Source organism: Calliopsis andreniformis, unplaced genomic scaffold (genome assembly GCF_051401765.1).
Source record: "Calliopsis andreniformis isolate RMS-2024a unplaced genomic scaffold, iyCalAndr_principal scaffold0001, whole genome shotgun sequence".
NCBI classification, from domain to species: domain Eukaryota; kingdom Metazoa; phylum Arthropoda; class Insecta; order Hymenoptera; family Andrenidae; genus Calliopsis; species Calliopsis andreniformis.
The window spans coordinates 39,006,063-39,028,464 of NW_027480422.1; the positions used below are offsets into that span (position 1 = coordinate 39,006,063).

At 29.8% G+C, this 22,402-nt stretch overlaps 1 protein-coding gene across 9 annotated transcripts in view; it reads right to left on the bottom strand.

Annotated features, from left to right (window-relative positions):
- Positions 1 to 887: 887 nt before the first annotated feature.
- LOC143186535 (uncharacterized) overlaps positions 888 to 22,402 on the bottom strand; it is a 101,836-nt gene continuing 80,321 nt past the window's right edge. For 2 of the 9 annotated variants that reach the window (XM_076390224.1, XM_076390222.1), the window contains exons 3-14: positions 11,270 to 11,420; positions 10,429 to 10,642; positions 9,132 to 9,227; positions 8,569 to 8,806; positions 8,194 to 8,492; positions 6,482 to 8,102; positions 6,128 to 6,414; positions 5,209 to 5,320; positions 4,785 to 5,130; positions 3,873 to 4,113; positions 2,109 to 2,992; positions 888 to 1,203 (exon numbers count right to left, since the gene is read on the bottom strand). In XM_076390224.1, the coding sequence (XP_076246339.1) occupies positions 1,032 to 1,203; positions 2,109 to 2,992; positions 3,873 to 4,113; positions 4,785 to 5,130; positions 5,209 to 5,320; positions 6,128 to 6,414; positions 6,482 to 8,102; positions 8,194 to 8,492; positions 8,569 to 8,806; positions 9,132 to 9,227; positions 10,429 to 10,642; positions 11,270 to 11,397 (4,638 nt within the window). In that variant the 5' untranslated portion in view covers positions 11,398 to 11,420 and the 3' untranslated portion in view covers positions 888 to 1,031. The other 7 variants (XM_076390218.1, XM_076390223.1, XM_076390225.1 and 4 more) reach the window with 7 other exon arrangements.

Sequence of the window (22,402 nt, forward strand, 5' to 3'; positions counted from 1 at the left end):
ACACCCTGTATTGATTCACGGCATTCCCATCATTTGATTTATTTAATTTATATCGAATAATTTTCAAGTCGTAGGAATTTATGATAAAATTTCATGTTTACAGATGGTGCAGATAGTATAGATCAAGCTTCCTCAACTCAATGTCCTTTCGGTACTTTTACTCATAGAAGGTGCTCCTAATATTAGTCGTCATTATGATCGCAAGCATTGTTAGATGCTTCTATTCTTTGAACACCAGTTGTACAAGCTTGAGCTAGACATTTCATTTTTGATATATTTACTTTGCATTTATTTCTTTATTTAAATTATTTTCATATTTGGGATAAATGAAATACTTTACATAAAGTACACTATTATTTATATGAGGATATACAAAATAATACATTCAATTAGAGTTTTAAGTTTTATTCAATTACACTGTATATGCCCTCACATACTAAAAAATACATGAAGCAAGTAAAAAATGTGATTGTGTGAACCATAAGAGCTCGATGTAATAATTTATACACCAGATAAAACTAAATAAAATAAAACGTATAATATACGAAATACATATGAATAAGATATAAGTTGGAATATTATAAATAAACTTTAATGTTATTGCAACATTTTTTGCGTCAATAAACTTACTTGCCTATATACTATGATCACAGTTACATTCATATCATAAGTTATTACATGTCATTATCATCTTTATCGTCATCATATTTTGTTGTATATATGTACATTTGGTTATAAATAGATATATGTTCAATTAATTAAATATCATCTAATTTGAAAGCCTATGACTAGTGATACTTATTTTTTACCGATGACAGTATGAGTGATAATACTATCGAAATTCGATATTAATGAGGCTTCAAATAACTAAGGATAATAACAGTTACCATGCTTTAAAAACAATTATATGCTTTTTCTTTCATACACTGTACACAGTTTTATCATTTCATCTAATATTTTCACAGTTAGTTGAAGTTTTATAAAGCCTTGTTTCCCTTAAATTACTTCATTTTGCTGTATCGACGTATTTGCTAAGTCTGAATATTATACACGCACATTCGTGGAACTAGACCTTTTCGTTCACCTTTCGCACATAGTAACCACTTACTATCTACTTCTAAAATTACTTTTAACTTCTCACCTTCTCCAAATGCAAGATGCCCATTATTTGATGGAAGTCTATGTGTAAGTGTGCAAACTTCTCTGTAATCGAGATGCGCGAACTGTTATTTTATTAATCTATATAAGAAAAACAGAAAAAAGCAAATCATTGAGCTATAAAGTCAAGAACAAAAATTTGAATTCTCTTAATAAACAAAAATTGCAAATGATACAAAACAAATAATGCAGAACGCAACGTGTTTTATCTATATTAATAATTAACTATGTATTTTTTTCTTAGCGGGGAAGACTCAAGTAACGAATTAAAAAAAACGATTTCTTAATGCGCAAAAGACTACTTTTACATCTCAAGAATGTGGTATAAATATTTCAGACCGAATCTTCAAGTCGTTTCTGAAAGAAAACTGTCGCTTGCACTACTGACTTTTCTAAAACGAAAACTTTGAAACCGCATTTTTAAAGTTGGCGGGCAGTATAACTCGAAAAATATTTAACCGATTGGGCCGATCGAAAGCATACGTATACATAACTATAAGTTCCTCATCGAATAAAACTACTTGATTCATATTTTTTTAAACAAAATTTAGGTCCATATGATATGTAGTTCTATGATGAAAAAACTCCGTTTGACTTTTTTTCCTAAATCACACTTAAAATTTATGCCAATAAATTGAAACAAAAAAAATGTTTATATTTTGAAATGTTAGAGAATATCGTATATGGGACGCAACAACAACTTTCAGTAAGGTTTTATGTTATAAAAAAATTGCCGAAAATCACTTTCATTTTAACGTTTTACTTGAGTCACCACTTTTAAACGATTACTGATAATTATTTATGTACTCCTAATATAAAATAGAGTCTGGGGTGAAATTAAATCTAAATAATACGAATTAATAATAGACATTTACATGCTGATAAATAATATTTCATATTGATTTACTACATGTAAATTATTCATAAATGAAAAGTCTTTCCATACTTACTTAAGCGGTTTCTTTGACGAATTTTTCACAGTCGTGGTGGTGGTGGTAGTGGTGGTTGTTGGTCGTGGTAAAGATGTAGACGCTGCCCGCCTTTGAGGAGACACTAAATATTTATCTTTAGATGTTACTCCATAAGATTTGTAAGGTAAGGAGCTAGGTCGTGTTAAATGTGTTCTTGTTGTTCCTACAGTTTCTTGATCTACTCTACTAGTACGTTTTGTTGCTTCTTTGCTTCTTAATTCCATAGATTTTTTTGACGCAGTTTTTGTTGTTGAATGAATTGCAGCAGGTTTCTTTAAGGATGGTATTCCCGAAATAGGAGATTTTGTATTTTTAGCAGATCCTGCTGCTGTATTTAATTGTTTTACCGGTGAAGCTAGAGGTCTAGGTATTTTAGACTTTCCTGGATTTGTAGGAGTTCGTGTTGGCGATAAAGGGGATGGCATCGTTGACTGATTCTTTATATCTTCTTTTCCAACCATTAACTCCCATTTTTCTTGAAGCCTCTTAAATTTCATTTCTCCAGTCATATTGTCTTCATTATCGGTCTTGTTGTCTAAACCTTGACATTTTGTAGGTATATGATGCTTATTCGACGCTTTGTTCAGCGGCGAATGTTCTAAACTGTCAGTATAGTCTTCAGAGTCTTCGGAAGTTAATTTTTCAAGAACTCGGTATACTTTTGAACTTATAGGATTACTGAAACGTTTCTTCGCTGGCTCTATTTCTGGCTTATATATGCCACTAGATTTATCACCATGACTACCATAAATACCGCATGATTTTGGCCGTACTTTTCTTGGACTTGAAATTATTGCAGAAGCATCCGTTTTATCAAAATGATGTTTTTTTAGATAAGTATCAACATTTCTAAAATTTACAGGCTGAAAAAAGTGTAATAATGATAAGAAACTTTGATGAAAAATAAATGTATAACATTATACAATAATACCCGATTAATTGTCGTGATTTTAGCGGTTCCAATTAGCTCTGACACATTATTCTTATTATTAGGTTGTTAACTAAACTTCAGCACTATGACGTATAACACTGCAATTATAATCGCAATGCAATCGTGTTTTGTGCATGCTAAAGTATTTTGTGGTCATTTTGATGTATTATACGTGTTTATTATTAACAAGATAGATCGGTCACGAACTGATATCCGTAAATTTTACATTACGAGTTTTTAAAGGGTGTAAAGACTGAAAAAGCTTATAAGTACATTAATGAAACTCATGGATCTAACACCATTAGCAAGTGGGTGATGTTTGAATGGTTGTAAATGTTCAGACCTAGAGATTTAACTGTCTCAATTGACCAAAAATTTCAAAAACTGCAAAGAAATTCATTAATTGCTTTCAGACTTTTTTTCATTGAAGGATCAAGTTTGGTATTGCCGTGGAATATGTCTCCTCGGAGAACATTAGCAAAAATTCATTGAATTCCGTGCGGAATACTTTGAATAAAATGTATGTAAGTTTATTTATGTTTGTCCCTCTTTTTATGAATACTCATATAGATATTTACAATAGTTCTACAACCTAGTAAAAAATAATTTCAAAATAGTTTAAAACATTATAGTTCTTACAACCGACTTCACGAGGTGAATAATCACCTATGTCTTATTTTTGTACTCAATGTATTCCCGGTTTGTTCCTGTAACTGTATCATTTTTTATAATTGTATTGTGGTGATAAGTTCCTGAACCTATAACAGCTAAGCGGGCATTACTGTCTTTGAAATTTCTCAACAAATACTTACGCTAATAGTATGGTTATTTAAATTTCCGAAACTATTGTGAAGTTGGCGATATTGATATAGAAGATCTAGTTGAAATGGACAAAACGCGAGAGAATTCAAAATGTATAAAAGAGCATCAACAACTTCTCGTGCATTTGTATTAGCTAAAGCTCCCACGAATAAACTACTGCTGTTGTAATGTTTTCTTAGGATGGATTCTCTTGTACATAAGTATGCAAACCATGCATCCAAAGCTCTTAAACTGAAAGAAGAAAAAGAATGATATTATTATATTGTATGTTATGAATCTACGCAGAACATGAAGAAATAGGAAGTTTAGTGAAAGATTTGAAACTATTCTATCTTATTTGTAAGATATAACATTAATGTTGAAATATTTAAAAAATACAAGCAAATTTTTTGTAAGTATCTCTTATGTAAATGACCGAATTTTACATACGTAGAACAATAATCGAGTGTATTCACTTAAGTCAAATTTGTTATATAATCACATGACCGGTTAAATTTGATTAAAATTTGACGATAGAAAATCGTCACGATATATGTTTCTTCATACCATACTATGTTTATCTAAAATATATTTTAGTATCATACGTAATTTTCCAGATATTTGTACGTTTTGACATAAAACGAACTGTATAATCATTAAAATCACGAAGATTTGACGAAGAAAAGCTATAGTAAAAATGAATGAAATCGAGTACTAATAGTAATCCATTTATGAAGAATTACAACATTATTTTTAAACGTAATTCGATTTGTGTTGTATTTAAACTTTGAAATGTTAACTCTCAACGTGAAAGAGCTGAATATATCTATGTACTAAAGTTGGGATCGAAATAACCACGATTTCTGCGAATGTACTTGGCACATATTTTTACACTGACAGTGTTTCTGTTGGGATTAACTTACTTTAATAAACCGAATACAAATGCGTGAAACTTTAGCATTCCTTCTGTAATCACATCTTCACCATTAATTTTTTGTACCAATTCATTTAATGCCTTAGTAAGTGGACCTTGTTGCGAAGATGCTTCAACTACCTGCCAGACACTATTTGTTATTGGTCCAAATGTAGAATTTAAATGTGGTTTTAATCCGTCTGACATGATGGCATACAAAGCTGGACATAAATGACTAACACAAATTTGAGCACATTCATTTTTATCATCATTGTACTTATGTCTGCTAAAAACGGATTCGCCATTCCAGTATTTTAACAATAAATCGACTGCTTTATTTGCACATAAAATCATTTCTGAAAATATGTTTACGTGGGTTAAAAATATATTAAGAATTGTTTTATGTATGGAAAAAAATTAATCAATGTACTTACTTCTCTTTTCATCTAAATCTAATGGTTTTTGCGGCAAACTCGTATCTTTCTTTTCTTCCTTAAGTGCAGAATCTTCAATTTGATCATTTGTAACTACATTTACATTGTTAATCTGGAATCAGCAAAATTTTGAGTTATATCACTATTAGATACGTATAAGATGTAACGCTTCACAAATACGACGTTATGCAGGATACCGGAAATAGCATGCTAAAACAATGGAGCATTTTGGAATACAATTTCTAACAATTAAGAGGGAAAACCTCTGTGACAGCTGAAGATAAAGACTATTTTCAAGACTTTCCTTTAGGCAAATTCAAAGTTTTTTCTGAAAAGTCTTTAATGCTTTCATAAAGTTCATTTTTTGAGCTACTTCTTCTAAAAATGTTATAGAAAAATATTAACTATTGTAGTCCTAGTAAGAATTAGCGTAAGAGTTCTCCAAAAATCTGTTAAAAACGAGAGAATATGTAACTTTTCACTGCAAGTCCTCAAAAAAGAAATCATTCCATTTTCTTAAATTTTAAGACAGTAGCTTCAGTTGCACGTACGAATTTAAAAAAAGAAAAAGTTGGTATAGAATGGTAGAACTTTGAAGAAAAAATAATGTGGAAAAATTGTGAAAAAGCATTTCTTTTTAATATTAAATGTTAGCTTCTACTATCCAAAATTTGAAATAAATCGTTTGAAAAACATAGTTTCAAGAAAAACGTGTTTAAAGTTTAATGTTAACAACAAAGTTTCTGTAGCTTTGTCACATTTGCAAACTTTACTTTAATATTTGAAATGATTATCTTTGAAATTCTAAATATTAAAAAGAGATAAAAAAGAATTTTTAATTTTTTTCAATTTGTCACAGTGGTTCCCACTTTTAATGCAAAAAATAAATAACATGTAAAACATTTGAAGTTAATATTACCTTATTGTCTAAATGTTTCTTTCTTTGGTTTACAGCAAAACTAACAGTCTTTTTTTGTGATTCTATCATATCAGTGGCTTTAATTATGTCTCTATTCACTTTGAGAGATAAAAACTTTCGTACGTATGATCTTAATTTAACATCAGAATCTTCTGTATCTCCATCACTACTTTGAGATGAAAAACCACTATGTTTTAGAAATTCCTCCAACTGTTTCATTTCATCTTCACTATTTGCAGAAATGTCAGTTTCTACGTCTTTAGTACTGACTATTTCGTTTATTCTCTCTATGAGATATAAAAAAAATATATAATTAAATCATATGAATAAAGAAAAGAGAGAAATCGTAAATACCTGTGTAATATCTTTCTTCTGTCTCATCAACGTCCTTTTCTCGAGATAACAGTTGCAGATCATTATTCATATAGTATGGTTCTTGTAAAGACATTCGTTTATTTGATTCAGGAGATTGATCCTCTATTTCTTCTACATCTCCCATTTCGAACATGCTGTATCTTTTACTTGCAAGAACTTTGTTCTTTCTTAAAATACTTCTAGGTAATGGTGGTCTCGGGGGTACTTTCCCACTAGAAAGGTCAGATTCACGATCGCCATGTGGTAACGAGATTGATCTTTTAGGAAGAGATGAGGAAGTTGTTTTTGCCTTATTAGCTTGCCTATACGCTTTTTTGTCATTACCAACTAAACTGGTCTCAGAACTAATACTATCATAACGGTACAAATACAATGGATTAGTTACATTATTTAATATCTGCTGATTTGTCGAAGAATCAGTTAATATTGTAGAGGAACCTCGATATCCAGAGGATGGCTGCGTTGCAGTGCTACTAGTAGAAGACGAATTATTTGGCATAATTTCACTTACGAGACGACTCTTATGACGCATTGGTGGTGATAAACAAAATAATGGTTTTTTAATTTCTTCATTAATATTGATATGCCTTGAAACTTCTGGTACATCATGTAAAATTTTTTTATATTCAATAGGTAAAAGGAATGTTAACGACTCCCAGTCTTTAACATGCGAAAATCCACGTTGGCGTAATGCATCTATGTCATTACATGAAAATGGTCTATTAAATCGACCACTATCTTTCCAATTAGTTCGACTTTTTTCGAAACATTGGGGCTTTAATGCTATATTATCCAACTTTGTATCTTTCATTTTAAGAAACGATAAATCAGGTAACGCATAATTTGGATATACAACATAAATCGGCTTTTTATCATTAAACGTTTCTTTTAATAAAGGATTTTCCTTTTCTACAGATGTAAATATTAAAGATGTTTGTACCCCGTTATCTTCTGTTTCAGTTATTGCTTGAATGCCTATTGTTTTAGAAATTGGGTATTTCTTTTCTGAAGATTGAATCCACGCAACTTTTCGCTGATGTTCAAATGCGTTACACGTGTCATTAATACTGTTTTCATGAATATCATTGTCGTATGTTAAATCTGACTTAGAGATACTTTCTGATAATTCTTCAACAGATGCTGATGATATCATTTCATCATTTTGTTTACTACTTATTATTGAATGTTTTGGAATTTCATTGAAAATATCTATTCGATTTTGCATTTCTTTACTATTATAAAGATCACTTTTAACCCAATTAATAGAAAAGTCACTTTCTGGAAGTTGTTGTTTAGAAATATTATTTATATTTTGTCTTTGTATTTGGGTATTCGTATTAGTACCACTGTCACTGATACTATTACTTGTAGGCCATTCATTATCATTAACAGAGTCTGATTGATTCAAATTAAGGCTCATACCTTCTGCACTCATACTTTTTTGTTTCATAAATAATTTTACAAGACTCAAATTCTGCAATTTTTTTCCTGTTGAATTATGCTCTCCATTGCCAGAACTCTCTTCATTTATAGATCGACTCATTATAGATGCAGAGGTATGTAGTTGTTGAGCATGGCTGTTTAATTCTGCAGAATCAACCTATATAAAAGGATTTACAGTGGTTTTAATTAATAAAGTATTTCAAATGTTAATTATTGTAGAAGAATAGAAAATATTAAGTAAGACTTACAGAAAAATTAAGAGGTATATTAAGATGTTGTAATTGTGTAGCCCGAGTAAGGTCTGGTAAACTCTGACTTCTCTTACTTGTTCCAGAAATAATGTTTCCAACGCTTAAAAACTCTGGTATTGTGTTATTATTACCAGAAGGATGACGAGTCATAATTTTATTTAGAGAAGAATGTTTCAAGTTACTCCACGTGGTATATATTTTAGAGTCAGAGCATATCATTGATAAATCTGATACGTTTTTTAGATCTATGTTTCTTTTACAGTACATATCTGTTGCTCCATAATTCTTCTGTTTTTCTGTAAAAAGAAAATACACACAACTTACTACTTTACTACGTTACTACTTTACATTAAAAATGACCTATTTTTATACCTTGATTTTCAAAATCTTGAGAGCCATCTGAGTACATTGTAATACTACCCTCAAAAGCAATAGTATAGTTTTCTTTGTTGTTTGCTTGGCATGTAAGTAACATATCTTCACAGTCCAGAGAGTCAACACTGTAACTACCTCCTGGTGGTAGCATGGGTGTCTCTTTCAGAGGAGAAAAAAGCAATGATGACTTGCATATAGAGATTGTATCTGTTGTGGAACAGGCTGAATCTTCTCCCTTTAAATTGAAATATATTATTGTTATAGTTTGAATATGTATAAATCATTAACGTGCATTTTAAAAACTAACAAAACTTTTTTTCATGCGCCTGTTAGATGATCATCATAATTATATTATTAGTAAAAAAATGTATAACGATTTATGCATTTACTTCATAATCAAATTAAGTTCAATTCATTCATTTCAATGACCATGCAGAGAAACTGTGAGCAAATTGCATTTCATTTTTAAATTAAGCAAAATTAAAGCCTGTGTAAATTCTTCTTTATCCTTGCCTAGATAAAGATTAACAAAAGTCAAATATTCTCAGCCATTATCATACCTGGCTGCTAGTATGAGGGCTAATAGATGAACCGATGTCAAGTTTTTCCATAACGGATCCAGATATACTGGCATATCGTTCTCTTTGATAGTTAAACTGCCGCGATAACGGAATATAAAATACATTTAGAATAATGATAGAGGACTAATAATCATTTATGAATTAAACATTTTTCTTATTTTTACTAAAACTGTTAGAGATAGGCAATTCTCGCTGCAATTTTACGATTTATGGAAATCTTTTATAGCAAACTATTTTTTTGTTGGTTTTTAACAATTTACCTCATGGAAATCATGAAATAATAAGCATAAAAGGTATTAAACTTTATATATCAATTAACTGTAGCTATACTGAAACATACAACTTATATTATATATAAATACCTTAATATTAAATGTTGTGTTCTATGGTTAATAGTTTTCTGTAAATGCAACTTTAAAGAGGTGAATGGACATAAGAAAGAGTTTATTTTACCTGCATAATTTTAGGTGCACATTTTTCAACAAAATATTATTTGAGTTGAAAACTTAGACATTTTACCACGTATTCATAATACACGCCTGTAATAAATTATTATGAAGTTCATAATAGCTCAGTATTTTCTGTACAAAAAACTTTCAAGTATGTAAAGTGTAAAACACAATTTTTTAAATATTATAATGTAATAAAACACATACAAATGTTAAGACAAAGACAAAATTATGATCAATTATTAATTAAGTTATAAGGCCATGTAGAAGGGCAGTGTCATTCCAATTTCAAATTGTCTCAATATTATATGTAGAGAACATAAAATAAAATAATTTAGGAAAGAAATGCTTTCTATAAAATGTCACTTTCAATTACCCAATTTAACAATAGCACTGTACTGCTATTTGTGGTGCTGCAAATTTTATGGTTCTAAATTTTCTGCCCTATCAACTATATCTATGATTTTAGAATAAATCAACTATGCAGAAGCAAATACTTTTTCATATATTTTATGAGAAATGTATAGAGCAATCAAGGAGTCCAGCAATGAAAACCTGTCTCACATTTCAGAGATCTTTTTAAACCAGTAACAACCGTAGAAAGAAATTCTTTGTTACCTCTAACAGTTTTAGTAATAGTTTATGCAATATACCTTGCATGTTTGCAATCTACACATAACAAAGGTAATTTTATCCACAGTAAAATTAATTAACTTAATTTTTAACATGACATACAAAATATTTACTACAGTAATGAATATAATGTACAAAAACACATATTATACAACTATAAAGTGAACAATACACACTGTGTACATAACATTTACCTCTGAATGTTGAACTGGATCGGTGCACATAACAGGTAATGCAGTGAGTAAAGTATGAATATCTGCTGTACGAAAACTTTCCATGTCGATTTCTGCCAAATTAGCATCCAAGTTACGAGCAAGATCGTCATAGTAACCCAAATCTTCTCTAGAGTATGATGCAGACAATGAGGATAATATACTAGGATGAACATGAAGACCTCCATCTCTGTAACTAAAAATTTTTACCTAAATATCTACCAGAAGTATTAGGTAGAACAAAAAATTTCTATATTTCTTTAAATGACACCAAAATACGATTTATGTAACTCATCAGCAGTTATTCTTTTTTTTTTTTTATCACCTTCTCTAGTATTTCAAACCTTTCTATGTTGTGAAAAAAAGTTGGAAAACAATATTACACCACAAATACTAAACATCATTACAAAGTATATGGAAGTGTTATTAAATTTAAATTTACATATAAAAATGACATTACATTTTAAGTGATGAAAGATAAAGGGTTATATGATAGATAAAGAATTGTTACTTTCTGTACTGTGTAAAACACAAACGAAATTATGTTTAATCAAACCATTACTAGATATTTTCTCAACTTTATTAGTCACAGAAATGTTAAATAGAGAAGATAGAAAGCTATGCATTTTCTACGACCGATTGATTGCTTGTATATTATGTTTAAACAATAAAATTTCTGCAAAAATCAAAAGAATATATTGCTGGTTAAGTAATTATATTTCTATAAAAGTACTACAAAATTGACAAGATTTAAGAAACACAAAAATATTACACTTGATCTAGTATTTCAAACATTCATTGCTACAATTTATTATAAATTTACCCATAATCAATGAACCACTGATATTCCACATTGTCCTGTACAAACTCAGAACTGATCAAATCATGTTGTACAGAATCTATAGCAGGATTGGAATTACAATCAGATCCTGGTGTTTGTGGATCTTCCATCACTGCAGCCCCTTTGCCTGTGCCTAAAACATATAATATGAATTACAGAATGCGTTACTTAGAAAAAAAAAGTAGAAGAATAAGTAACATTTAACATACGCAAAGTATTGTTAGAATTCAAAATATTTGATCCTTCCTTTAATGTCATATTATAAATATTACACAAATGCTTTAGCTTCCAAAAGTTATGTGATTCGATCAGAATGAAACATACTTATTTTATATGTTTCGCACTCATAATTCATGATAGATTATTAGATATATAATAATACTCTACAATTTCATATTCTATTTGTATAAAATTACACACGAAGTTATGCAGCAGGAAATTATTACGTCTATTATTATATTGGATAATCGTTTTATGTCTAGTAATCATTTCATTGATATAATACTTATATTGTGACAGTATCGTTATGATAATTAATAAACATTTTCATAGCACTATGGAGGAGAAATTACTAATTTAATTTTCATAAAACCATTAATCATTCACACTGATAATATAACATTGGTATTTTCTTTCTCTATGACACTGTGAGACGTTGTTTTAAGATTACACAGAATTGTCATGAATGACGTCAGATTGAGGTTATAGCAGACGTATTTGAGTAAGTGCGTTCTTGTTTCCTATTGGGGATAATCAAGGTTGTAGTCTCATTATTGGAGCTCTCGTAAGAGGGCGTGTTTAAACGTAATTGTCACATGAAAAAATCACAACACGATAATAATGAATTAATGAATGAACCCGATAATTGATAACGACATACAATATAATACAAAAATATTTTAAATCATTTAGCTGAAAATCTTCGATCATAAAAATTCGATCGCCTTCAACATGACTGCCATTATAATCATGGAAGAGTAGAAATACTGACAAGGAGGGAAGCATTAGGATTTAACGCCTAATACATACTTTACACAGTCTAGACAATTTTACTTCTGGTAAAACAATTTCTACATAGGTACTGAATGCGTTTCTAATTTCAGTTAGTTATTGAATACACGAAGTAATTAAATGGTGGACCACAGTGCAAGCATTTCAACATAAAGATAATTTAGTATAAAAGTTCAATTGACTGTAAAATTCATTTTAATAGAAAGGAAATATCTAAAAGTTAAGGTACCTCCAAAAATTCTCTTTCATCTCATCGACACAATCTTTTCAACTTTATTTTATAGGCAATATTTACATTAGATAAATATTCTTGATAGCTCGCTCGTCACTCATAGTTAGGAATTTAGTTTAACTGCGCCTATGAAACACGAATGCTTATGCAGCGCATGAGCATTACTGATCCAGCGGGCAGGATGTGTAAAAGGAAATCAGACACAACGTGCTTCGATTAAAGTTACAAAATGCTGGATAGATTTCATCTTCCATTCATCAAACTACTCAAACTCAAAGTTTTAATAAGATACGAAGTATTTTTGGAAAATATAATTTTGTGGCATTAATCGTGGCATTAATTGTGGCATTAATTGTGGCAAAAACAGGAAATCTCTGAGTAAAAAGTACATACATGCAATATTTACGTATATACATACATGTAAACAGATAATTCGCATATTATAATAATATGCGCGCACGCGTAATTGTGATCTACGCGAATTCATGTGCATATATATGTACAATACGAAATTAAAAGCTGATATACAGAGTGTTCGACAACAGGTATCACTATTTTTAAAGGGTGATTTTATGTCAAACGAGAACGAAAATATTTTACAATTAGTAACTTATGAGGAAACGTCTAAAATTTGCGCGAAATATGCTGAGTCGAGACTTATTTTACAGTGTATTGTCTGACTACTGCACACCGCCAGTAGAATAAAATCCAAATCAAACACATTTCACGTGAATTTCAGGCAGTTTCTCAATAATTAATAGCTTGAAAACGAAACCTTCAATACATTTTCGTCATTCTTGATTTTCATTTCTGACACCTCTCGCCGAGCACCCTGTATATGTACATACATGTATGCATACAATAACATACTAATGATCCCAAATGAACATATTTTTTACATAAAAATATACAACCTTTTATTAAAAGTAAACGATTATGCGGCTTTAAAAAACAAGCAAAGAAAACAGTCTTTATCTCACACACTAAAACAGTAAGGGCTTAATTTGAAATCTACGCTAACAACACTATTTATTGTTGGTATATGCATATACTTCCATTTTCGGATAATTGAAAATTACGGAAACTAGTGCAGCAATATACTTTAGAAGTGTTAAATTGTTAATTCTCAGATAGTAGATATATTGTCTGTAGATAGTTGGGATTCTTACTGCTGCTAAAATTTACAAATTTCGATACTTCCTGAGCACTTATCTGTACTTGTAAATATCCAAATTTATATTATATTAAAACAAAAAGCAATTTCTTTACTGTATATAAATTAAATATCAATAAATTATTTTCTTTTTCTTTAATTTTGATATTACTTTTTTTGTAAATAATATTTTTTAATTGTCATCTGGATGAAAAATACTTGAATAATTAGAAGAAACGACTTTAATCCAGATGCTTGGATATCCAGTTAAGAAAAGTTTTTTTAGTATTAATATATACGATTTTATGTATTGGAGGAAAAATTCTCCAAGGTTGCTTATTCGCAGCATTGGAGGAGAGCGGATAATTTTAGCTGACATGCGAGAGAGTGGGGTATGTATGTGTGAATTTGAAAAACCGAATTTTATAACTAGATAAATATTTTACTCTTGAAGTACTGAAATACAGTTGCAGACGAATTTTATTAATTCACCAACTTATTGGTTTATTTGGATAGTTTATGTTTCACGATTTTCCTGCAGGCGAGCAACTTTTTAGCGTACGATTGTATGCCTTGTCTTCCTTTACCCAGTTAAAAATAACGAAGAAGCCAGTCGAAGAGCCAACAACTTTTTTCTACATAATACTTATAAAATTTGTTTGTTTTTTCAAAAAAAGATAGTGTTTTAATGAACAACAAATACCCTCTTGCTGTTTACTCGTATTATCACACAATACATAAAAATATTTCGTGAATCGTTTCTTTCCATTTCTAGATGTTTAATCTTTAACTATTTCAAGACAGATTGTGGAATTATTGGAGTGCAATACTCAAATATATGTAAAATATTTCCTTAAGCTCAAAATCAGCCTAGTACTAAAAAACTTCTACACAGCAGAATTTTGATTTTCACAGACAATTTTAATGAAAGTTCAATTCAATAGATATTCTTATTTCTAAATAAACACTCATTGCCAGTCTGAATTCAATTAAATCGTATACCATCCTAGACGAAAGGAGCAACAGAGAAAATCTTGGAGGGAATGCTTCTTTGTTTTTATCCATTTTTTGTTCGTATAATTTGTGTAATATCAGTCTCATCAACTTTGTTCAAATTAAGTCTGTAGAGTACTGGTATGTATGTATGTATGTATGTATGTATGTATTACGTACGACTACATACAGGGTGTCTCAGTAACTCTGTTACAAAGTGACATTCCTTTTACATTCCTCGTCATTTTTTTCTCGAGGTCACATTTTTCGAGATTTCATGGTCATTGGTGATTTTTTAAATGGGATTATGTATTTTAATAACTAAAATGACTACAATAGAAAGATAACTAACGAAAAATTTATTGTAATAAATGTTTTAAATGATTTCTATTCACTTTTAAACAATTGTTAATTTTTTTATTCTTCATGGGATCATTTTGCATTTTATTCTCTTGTCCGTCAATTTTCAATCCTACATCTTTGACACGTTTGAAAAATTGTATTTATTTAGAATTACATTATTTGTAGCTGTATTTAATAATTTTTATTATTTGTATGTCGTGTTATGGCATAACATACTATATGTATAACATTATGTTTCTTCAAACAATACGTATAATTGTTGGTTACAAATCTACAATGCAGGAAATAAAGAAAATTATGTTAAAAAGAATTACATTATTTATCCATATAATTCAATGATGTGTTGTATACTTAGTAATGAGAATAGTGCTAACGGAAATGTCGACATATCAGTTACTAAGTAACTACCCACATTGTGACTCCTGTCATAACCATTTCGAATCGCATCATCGAGTGATTGAGACACATCATTTAAATTTGGTATAAGTTACGGAATGAAAATCTTCTCTACTGCTCCCTTTGTCTAGAGTAGAACGATTCAACTAGACTGCAACTATGTATGTATATGTACATAGTCAAATGTATATAGTCATATGTAGTGTATATTATTATATACATAAGTATATTATCAGTGTATAGTTAATGTATACACTATATATGACATCTGACTATACATACTATGTATATATACGGTATCTATTGTGTTTAAAGGTGTTATACGCTTAAATGTAATTCCTGTATGTACATATTTGAATAGTTTTGCTGATAATTATGAAAAGGATCTAATTATTAGAGTTGTTGGTATAATACATTATAATTGAGAAATGATAACATACACGAGCAATGAAATTTCCTCTTGCTACACAACTTCTAATTAATTGTGTCGTATATACAGTGATGTTATACTATATAAATGTATAAATTACTCTTTCTTAGTGTCATGATTGAAATTTCAAATCCTTTGAAAGCAAAGTTTATGATAAACTTTGTTCCGATATGCGATGCTTTTACAACCATGCTATATTTTGAAGGCTACAGACGTAATGGTTTAGTTTACTTTAATTAAAGCCTACATTTAAAACATATTTCCAAACATAGTTAACTTCTCTACACAGAAGTTAATAGTACCAAGAATATTGTAGTTGAATTTCAGTAATTCGATCCTCTGTAATTTGATAACCTTTCTAAGTATATAATTCTATTCATTCTCTTTCGCTTCATTGCGAAAATCTGTGTAAAATTAAACATACACTTCAGCTCAGCCAAGTTGAAGTTTATTTCGATAAATTGAAGTTTTGGTATAATACCAACTCAAAAAGCTCTAACTCCAAATAATAAATATCTATTGTAAGTTTTAAGCCAATTATGTCCAAGCACTTGAACACTAACGCTAATTTTATTTCATTTTAAGCTTAAATTCTAATGTAATTGAAAAGAAGAAATAATATCATAAATTAGTATATTCAGATACTGGAACGTCAGAATTCAAGTATAGGGATATTTGACATCTTCCCAACTGATTTACTTTCAGTTGGGAAGGGGGCCCGTACAAAGACGAAAGGGATTATTCGTAGATTGCGTGGCCCTGTTTATGTCTTTTTGCCTAAAGATTAGTGACGAATTTCTAATCTCATGCGTACTCACATACGCTCGATTATATATTATCAGAAGAAAAGGACGCTAGGAGAGATAAGTAATAGGGAAGAAATTCTACCACCTATAACCGCATTCTACAATCAGACCCGCATTCCTTCGACTTGTCAACTTTCCAACTCTCAATGATAGGTACATAAATACCTACATGTGGCAATGAAAAACACGTATAAATAATACTAATATATTAATACATAGTAAAATTACAGATTTTTTAAATAATAACGTGTAATAGCGAAGGCGCAAAAAGCGCAAACTACCATTTATTCTTTGTTTAAAATTTATCTTTTTATTACGTATATAAGTAGATATAGGTACACATGCAATAAATACTTTATCTCTAAAAATTAAATTTGCTTTTCTTCAAGTACCTACAATTTGAGAAATATTAACCTTTGGACAAAGCTTTTATAAATCGACTCGTTATTCAAAAACTTCGCTAATATAAAATTTCTATAACTCAAGATTTTTAGTTCTTCCCTAGGAATTCAAGTTATCCAAATTTGATTCTACTATATTGGAGAAAATGTACATTTCTTTCATACAATCACAAAAATATTATAAAGTAAAAATTAAAATTATACTTGAACGTAGAAAAAGGTACACATAACGAATGCGAAAAAGTAGTGCAACGAGTATAAGAAGGCTACACAACTCAAAAAGATTTGCGTACAGGGTTAAGGGGGCAGACTCCTTGTGTTTTGAGCTGTCTGCGTGCGCTCACCCAAGCAAAGAAACGGTTTCACAAATTACACTTTACGTCTCGATACTTGCATAAATGAATTTTTCGCGGGTACAGAACCTACGGGTAAACTTCACTACAGGGTGGTCTGGTCCGTTTAAACTCGAATAAACACTATATGTTGAGAAAACTGTAAAATTACAAACTGTAAGCATGAAGCAGACGCTGTTGTAAACTAGCAAGATGGCTGCCAAAGTGACATATTTGCAAATATCTTACGATTTAATGGTTTTTTCACTCATAACACACCAGACCACTCTTCCTTGAATTAGCACAATATCGTGGACATGCGATTTTCCTCAATTTAACACTTCTTCAAGGCGTAAAGTGTAATACTCGTTGTGCACCCTATAATGTTTTTGTCATTATATTATGATACATGTTTATTGTTCACTAAATGTATAAATAATAACATTGCTAATGAATACTCGCAACGTCTTGGACTCGTTGCAAACAGTACAAGAGGTGGTTTACAAATCGTTATTCTTCAATAGTTATTATTTACTATAAACAAACAATTGGAATCGTTCCCTGAATTATAGTTTAATCCACTAATTTTACACGAAAGTATCTTAGTTGAGTGACAATTAGGCATTCCCTCATAATCTGCAAGTGCCGGGTTCGAATCTCTTGGTAGCTTTTTATTTTTTCTTTTTTTTTCTCAATTTTTATTTTAAATAACTCTTATTTTCGTATACCTTTTCATAGATTACAATTATACCACTCAACTCAATTCATCAATTTATTATTGCGACCAATTTTGTCAGTTCGAAGGTCATTTACTACCATATAGTATATTCTGAGTAAAAGCATTATTCAAATTTGGATCAGATCGGATCCAAAAAGTTGTAAATGGAGTCGACATTATACAAAACATTATAAGGACATATGTTTTTCGTAAAACCACTCGTTTCAGGGCCCAATCTCACACAAATTGTAGTCTAATTAGGAATGTTATTATTTTGTTCATAACGTAAAAATTCAAAATTATATTTCAGCCGTATTTTGTGTTTTAGTCTAAGTTTTTACACATATAAATCAGAATAAATATAACAATTTCGTTTCTTTACTTCTAAATTTAACCCTTAAAGGGTTAAAAAGTATGAATGAATGAATGAATGAATGAATAGCATGAATTTAATGAATTATTTATTCTATATATATAAGTTTTACGATTTCACCTAATTTTAGTATATATACATATATATATATAGCACTATATATTATGAAAGTGGTCTAAATCGTATATTTCTTATTTTGGGATATTGAAAAGATTACATTTGAATAAATTAGAAAATATTTCTATATTATGTAACATTGTAATTTAGAATTTTATTAGTCTTGATTAATGAAAATTTATTATGAATGTGAAATTTTGTGTGAATCTCATGCGAAAATGTTGTTTTTAAAGTTTGAATTGACTTAGACCACTTTCATAATTATGGGCACATATGTATTGTTTCATTCGTGATACTCTTTCTTTCTCGCTCGCACCGTCCTTTTCTATATTCCGTATGAAGCAAAATATCGGCTCAAGGCGTATTCAGTAGAAATTTACTGATGGATAAAATTGTAATTGATGTGGCAACAGCGTGACAGAACTTTCCTACGATGCGATTTGGCAATTATACCTTCGCACTTCTCGTTTGTAATTCAACAGGATAACGCTAGATGCTACATTATCAAATGTCTCATGTATAAATTATATGTTTTCACTAATGCCCGTTTCTTCGCAACAGCGCTTCGATCGATTCGGGCTAGGTCCCGAAGGAGTCTGCCCCCCTTAAGGTTTTCACAGCCAACGCGAATTCACGGCGGATTGAAAGAAGGGACATGAAAAATTCGCCACGAATTACTTGCCACCGCGGAAAATTTGCGTTGGTTGTGAAAGCCTTTACATTTACACTTTTAGAGGCCCTAACTGAAAGTAACTATTTCAGTTAATTAAATTTGTACACATTTTTTTTAAGTCGACCATACCATAATAACTTACTTTAATAAAATAAAAATACAAATAACATAACATTGGTATATGTACTTATATTAACAAAAAGTATAAAAATAAATCGATTCAAATTTAAATGAAAAAAATATCAATAATTAAATTGCCCACTTAAAATAAATGTATCTATTGTACCAAGAAGTTACAGCAATGAGACATATAGGACTGTTTAATCTCATTCACTCTACTCCTTGGCCACACATTCCAAGTTCCTATCATAAATCCGTATTAAAAGGTGCAATAGTCTCGGCCAAACGCCTTCAAAACTCCTCGAAAATAAAATGTTGCTATCACATGGAATAGGATTACGAAATACAAAAATGTAGAGTTTCATTTAAGAGAATGAAGTTGACTTTCAAATATCCCTATTATTTATCCCTAATATTCCTCCTTTAAAAAATACTTCACTATATTGAGTTAAAACAGTTGTCCTGTATGTATATTTAAGCAAGGTCTTTTACAAATATTGAAATCGATAAAATGGCCTCTTTTCTGCACAATTACAAAAATATTATTGTATACAACTGTATAACTCGAAACTAAGCCGACCGTCGCATGTATGTAAAGGAAAAAGTTGTTCAAAATATTATCCTTGTCAACATATTTCAAACTTGTTTAATTCAATGAGGACGTAACACATCAACAGGTTTAACATTAATTTTTTTCCTTTTATTCACTTATTGTGTTTTGTTGTTTTTGTTATATGCAGACATACATAGTTTAACATTTGTTTTATTTAAACTAGGGTTCTCATAGTGTTTCTTTTTAAACTGCGACACTTTCAAATTTTTACTTAAAAGCCTAAGACATTTTGTAGAAAAACGTGATACGTTAAAAATTGAGATCCATACGATACTGATATGAAAATACACATAGTAACGTAAATTCCGTCTTAAAAAAAATGATAAATTACAAACATACTTAATTAAAAAAAAGGCACGTTTAAAAAATACACAATTTTAGAAAATACATAGTCATGTTATTGTTTTAGATTCATCAGAATATTTACGAGATTTATAAACCTGTTGAATAAGTTTCTTTTCTTCTGATATTTGAACATAGAAATCATAAGTATTAGTAACATCGTAATAGAAATTGGTAAAAAATATTTCATGGATTAGATAAAATCCTGTACCCACCGATTTTTACATAAAAACAGGATATTTGAAATAAATTTGAGATGCCAGATCATTTTATCAAAAAACTGTTGAGGAAAAAATGGGACGAATGGAAACCCAAATTTAAAACCAGGAAATAATTAACTTTCGCCTACGTTACGATGTCCAAACATGCAATTATTCAATAAATATGTATATTAATTACATATTCAGTATTCAGTTTTCAGGTTATGCTGCTTCTATTGTATTTTGCAATTATTGTATGGTATAATATCGACTATCATCGCTCGTTCTTCGAATATGAAAATTTGGATTGAAATATGGAAATTTGATGATCAGGGACACGCTCTGAGTAATTTCAGGCGTTGTCTGAATCTGTTAAACATGTTTGCTTTAAAATGAGAGAGAAAAGGGGGAGGGAGGGAGAGAGATGCAATTGCAGTCATGTCTTTCCTAATTATTAATAAATGAACACTCTGTAGTACATGGATGTAGTACATGGATGTAGTACATGGATTGTCTAACGTTTCTGTTTACATATGATAATTCATTATAATTTTACATAAGGATCTATATGTGAAGAACACTATTTTAATACCGTATGTATAAAACCCATATGATATAAATATGTTAGCCATATGAAAAGGTACCGACATTCACATTGACCGTGTTTGTAACAATTATTATATCGTTATCAACATTATTTTGCTTAACAAAATAGTTGAAAAGTATGGAAAATTCTTTTGTATAGTCGGTTACCACGTTTCATGTCTTTAAATACAATATTTATCACCCTTTGAAATTTCTTCCTATAATGGTTCGCCTATTTTTTTGTTTCTCTTGAAAATCAGTCTTTAAAATATATATAAAATATATATAATATATATATCATAAGGTAAGTATCGTAAATAAAAATTTGTGTATCCTTACGATTACGTAGTAAACAATTACACTTCTTATTGTATCTTCGGTAATATTTTCGTTGCTGATTCTTGGACGTGCTGCAATAAAGATGTGGCGATCGTGCAGGCGTCTTCCACTCCGGACTTATACGGCCCACAGAGAACTCTGCTATTTTCATGATGACACATAACAAAAGCACTATCATCATTTGTCTATGTTTAACGTTTTGTTGCTTTATCACTTTACAACATGCTAGTAACAATTTCACCATACGTAATTATGTATTGGCTGAGTCAAGATTGTCACTAACTTTTCCAAGTAATATAGCATAAAAATAAAATGAAAAATAAAAAATTATATAAAGTTCACAAATCACCCAAGGCTGGTAATATTAAATCTTGTTCATCCATTATTTAAAAATGGACACGAAACATGTACATTATTTGTTTTAAAGTTACATTACGGTTGCTGATCGTATTTTTAATACTTATTTCAATACACGTGAAAAATGTTTACGCTTTGACGAACAACACACACGCAAATGAACGTCAGTTACTCTTCTGTAGTTCTGTATTCCAATCGATGGCACTTATCAAAAATGATTTATTTTTAACACTACACTTCGCTTTACATTTTACACTCTCCCAATAAAGACTGCACTTAAATCTGAATGTCTGTTTCCACCAATTGAAGAAACATTGTGTTCTGTTCCGAAAGTGTAGTAGATACAAGATACTCTTAACTCATCAGCTAGGACGAAAAATAACTTATATAAATACTAATGTATAAACAAATAAAACGGATACTTTAATCTACTTTTTCAGTTATTTAGTTTTTCATATTTTATTCTAATGTAGTTATACTTCTGTACTGAACATTTTATTACTATAATAATTAAAAAATACTGTTAATTTCAAATCGTTTTCTTGTTAATATTTTTTACGT